The sequence below is a fragment of the Anarrhichthys ocellatus genome, unplaced genomic scaffold (assembly GCF_004355925.1).
Source record: "Anarrhichthys ocellatus isolate YVR2014 unplaced genomic scaffold, GSC_Weel_1.0 scaffold69, whole genome shotgun sequence".
NCBI classification, from domain to species: Eukaryota; Metazoa; Chordata; class Actinopteri; order Perciformes; family Anarhichadidae; genus Anarrhichthys; species Anarrhichthys ocellatus.
Window position 1 is genome coordinate 1,018,906 of NW_022280099.1, and position 4,664 is coordinate 1,023,569.

A 4,664-nucleotide genomic window follows, 5' to 3' on the forward strand; every position below is an offset into this window, starting at 1 on the left:
TCTGTCTGTCTGTCTCTCTCTCTGTCTGTCTGTCTGTCTGTCTCTTAAAACAGATATCCAATGCAAGTGTCACAGTGTTTATAGCGAACGCTAGTTTATAACACAAGTCTCTAGAAGGGCTTCTATGAAACTAAGACAAACAGAACATGATGCACCTCCTAAATACCGTCAATAATGTAATGACTACTTTTAATACTCAACTAAATTTGATAATAGGTCCTTTTCTGTAATGCAGTATTTTTCCATCATAAAGTACAGGGTTTGAATACCTGTACTGATGTGTTACTGCTGATGTGTCTGCAGCAGAGAGGTGAGCGTTAAACACAAATACTTTACATGTTTTAATCAAAACGCTGGCTTTGTGCAAGAATCTTTGTTTGTGATGAAGCAGCAAAAACACCGGACCACAGCATCAACTCACACCACTCAATATACATTTTAAATCTGCACCGTCATGCTTACCTTCAGCTCACATCGGTTCTTCAGTAACACAGCCACCAGAGGGCAGCCTTGGCTTCCTTTTGACTCCTATGGAAAAAATATATGAAAGGGAGATTTTGCCCTCAGCTAAGCTTCCCAGGCTGTGTACTGCCTGTAAGGAGCACATGCAGTCAGTAGTGTAGTGACTAACACCTCATTGTGTATGCATGGGAGGTGTGCAGTAAGGCACGGTTTATGAGAGGGTGGCAGACATTATGAGTAATAATTTGTCTGTTTATTGTAATCTGGACGTGATGTTCGTGTCTTTAAACACACAAACAGGTCTGTTATGTAATGAGGTGTAAAGAATAAAGACGCACACGAGGCAGTTTGTGTATTTTTGTTTTACTGTATTATTGAATAAAATCTATAAAATCTTCCACAAAAAATAGAATACATTATTGTTCATCATCTCCCATCCTTCAGTTACATGTAGTTTATGCTTTACAGACCCGACTGACACTCTCCGGTATAAATAACACTGTAGAGTCCTCTCTGATAGATTATAAATACAAAATAAAATAATAAAAACAACAACAGAGAAGTGGTTTTATTTCTGAACACTGTATTTCTGTGCAGAGCAAAAACAAGTTGTTAGAGGAGCAGTTTACTCCTCGCACATCTCTCTCCTGATTGGTCGGTGGTCTGAGTCTGTGCAAAACAAGCTCTAAGCCCCTCCCACTGAACTAGTGACGCAAGCTGCTTCCTCCCTCCTCCTCTTCCTCTTCTTCTTCCCTCCTCGCTGCCACCTCCTTCCTCAGCTAGTTTACTGTCGTCCTGTCAGGATACGTTAAGCTCATATGCACTAGTGTTCACCGAGCACAGGGGGAAATCAGAGAAAGGCCAAGAAGAGGGAAGAAACGATGGAGGCTTCTGGCTTTCGATGCTTTACAACCACATAAAACCTCTACACGAATGAAGGAGTAGGTCCATTAGTAAGGCACATGGTGAGACAGAGACAGAGACAGAGACAGAGACGAGGACGGTGAAAAGAAAGATGAGAAACGGGAGTGTCCGGGTTCACCGACAACAAACGGACATCAGGAGGTAGAACAAGAGCAAACCACAGATTATGAAGGTCCAACATCTGCTTCAGGTCCAGGTAGAAACACATAGAAAAACATTGCAGTAGAAATCCATACCATCGTCACAAATACACAGGCTTCTGTCGTCATTTTACACTTGTGAGACATGGCAAAAGTCCTGGTTGTTGACTGGAGGCGATCAGCTCCTCCGTCAGAACTGGACCGAGATTACATTATTTAAAATACATGTTTCATACGTAGATCATGACGGGTTTAAATACAAGCTGCCGAGAAGGATGAACTTCTGGTGGAAGGTGTGATGGTTACTCTGGTAGTTTGTCCCAAAGCAGAAGACCATAAAGAATCTGAATTATAAGTTACACTCACACCCAAACAAAAGACTCTACATAGAAACAACATCTGCTGCAGTTTGTGGCTGACTTTTCATTCATAAATAATATTTGACCCTCTCTCAACAGCAAGATGTCATCCGTTTCTTGTGATACAAACATAAACGTGGAATTCATCTCCAGGGATTGGAAACGTACTTCTTTGGCTGAACCAGATTCAGTGGTTCACATTCTCCTTTAATAAATACACAGACACACGTTCACAAAGAGCTTCGGCTGCTGTCTAACAACAACCATTCAGTCCCGATACTGAAAGGAAACCGCGGCCTTTGCCCTCCTGGTTGGCCGACGCTCACTCCCTCTTAAGTGATTCAAGGGATTTCAATTGATAATCAACCAAAGTCTGATCGGACAGCGTGAGAGACGCACAAAGCCATGGCCGCTCAGGTTTCTTCATCCTGAGATTTGAAATTTACGGGTACATTTGTATTTAGGCGCTGTTGCACGGTGACCTCACAAGTGTTGCGATATACTTTTGGTGCACCGACTCACTCTAGACATGTCTCATCTGCTTTTTACTACAGATTACTGACTCACTACTCAAAACACTGCAGAGCCGTCGAATCTATTTCTTGCAACTGTAGCTGCAGAAATTGGTCTCTCTGTCTGTTAAAAAAAATGAATTTCTTGAATAACAATACTCGATAGCTGAAGTTTCCTGCTGTTTAAATCCACTGAGACTTGTAGAAAAATATCTGTGTGTGCCTCCACCTGAGTGATAACAACCAGAAACAGTATAAAAGCACTTAAGTAGTGGACTCATCTCATGAGATATCTGAAACCAGATTCCTCCTCTATAGCGATGATGATGTTGGTTTCTTATAAATTAGTTATGTGTCAAGAATTAAATCGAATTTTCAACCGAGCCTTAAAGATCAACGGTCAGCCCCCTCAGCTGTGATCAGACTGTTTGTGTGCAGTAGATGTTCAGGAGTTCGTGCTTCAGGATCAGGTCTTCACCAGGATCTCCATGATGTGGTCCAGCTCGTTCAGGTCCATCCGACACGACTGGAGACTCCCGGCTCCGCCGTGGCCGGGGGAACGCGTTTTCACGTCCTCGTCGGCCCAAAGCGACACACTGACGGGCCACAGGGAGCCCGCCGCCCAGCTGGAGGGCAGATCCGAAGTCTCGTACATCGACGTGTCAATGTCCTCGAAGATGTCCATGTCCAGGGCGAGGTCGCCCAGGTAGCCCATAGCGTTTACGGCGTCGCTAAAAGTGTTGATTGCCGCAGCAGCGGGTAGTGATTTCTGCTGGACGGACAAGCCGTCGGCCTCCTGAGAAGAGAATTCTGGAGACAGCGGAGGAGACGGAGACAAGTTGTCCACGTCGTCCTCCGCACACCTGAGACACGTAAGCGGCACGTCCTCTCCGAACTCGTCCCCGAGGAGGCAGGACTCGCGGTGGACGCCGTGGAGGAGCAGCGCCTCCGACGCCCCGTCGCTCTGCATGTCCTCCTGGATCTGCCGCAGCGTGTTGATGAGCAGCACGGAGCGACGCAGGCTGAGCTCCATGCCGGCCTGGTAGCCCCGGAGCTTCTCCATGCAGAGGCCGAGCACCAGCTGACGCTGCTGCAGGTGGCTCAGGTCGGACTTGGACGGAGCCGCGAGGAACCCGGCCTCGCCCTCCACATTCTGCTCCTTCTCTGCAGCACGGAGGGTCTCGGCCTCCAGCTCCTCCAGGCAGCTCCACTTCCGCTTCACACCACGGCCCAACATCGACCTACATCGACAGATACACAGATTAACAAACTCACTGGAACGCATCTCACCAACGTGCTTTTTACAAGATGATGTATTCAGGTTTCTTCACATTTTTTACATTTTTGAACCCAAAACACCACAAGTATTCAGTGGTTTTATGCTGAATTGACATTTAGTCAGATTGGGGGGGAAATAAGACATTTTAACACAAATAGTAGAAACTGAGACATTTTACTTCCTTTATTTAAATAATAAATCCATTCAAACTGACGAGATACGCCAAGTAGCAACCAATTATGTAATTATTGATAATTTCCTTGATGAATCCTTATTTAAATATTTTGAATATATATGTGTGGGTGTGTGTATGAAGTGTGTGTGTGTGTCCAGGTATTTATAATCACGGGTGCGGATGAAGTTTATGAAAATGTTTTTATTGGAATATATTCATCTTGTGAGACTCGTCTTGAGCTTAAAAAGGATTTAAACACCTAGAAGACAAAAGTAATTGGACTATTCTTTTTAAGTGATTCATTGATTATAAATGTTCTGTAGATCCATTAATCGTTTCAGCGGTAATTCATAAAGTCAGACTTTCTGTCTGACAGCAAATTATAAACCAGCTTTGAGGACAGCAGCTTAAAGCAGCCATGTAATAAACTATGTAACAAACTATGTAATAAACTATGTAATAAACTATGTAATAAACCTTGCATATAGTTTATGTAACAGCACCAACCCAGCAAACATGGCTAGTTTCTCCTTCACTTTCCATTTGATCAGCTGCTAAATAAACACCAGAAAACTCAAACTGTGAACATTTTATAATGTGAACGAGTTTGTTTTATTCCATTGAAGACATTTGAAAAGTATAATATCTGCTGTGACTCACTCTGTCCTCATCCACCCAGACATGAGTCCATGACTTAGTCTAGGACTATGTTTCAGGTTATTGTCTATTTAATGTTTTCCCAAATAAATAGATACATAGATACATAGACGGATAGATAGATAGATAGATAGATAGATAGATAGATAGACAGAT

The 4,664-nt window shown here is 43.5% G+C and overlaps 1 protein-coding gene across 1 annotated transcript in view; it reads right to left on the reverse strand.

Moving 5' to 3' along the window:
• Positions 1 to 2,679: 2,679 nt before the first annotated feature.
• Positions 2,680 to 4,664, reverse strand: part of LOC116397608 (SERTA domain-containing protein 2) — a 2,824-nt gene continuing 839 nt past the window's right edge. The window contains exon 2 of the mRNA XM_031873191.1: positions 2,680 to 3,638. Within this exon, the coding sequence (XP_031729051.1) occupies positions 2,864 to 3,634 (771 nt within the window). The 5' untranslated portion in view covers positions 3,635 to 3,638 and the 3' untranslated portion in view covers positions 2,680 to 2,863. The remainder of the gene's footprint in view (positions 3,639 to 4,664) is intronic.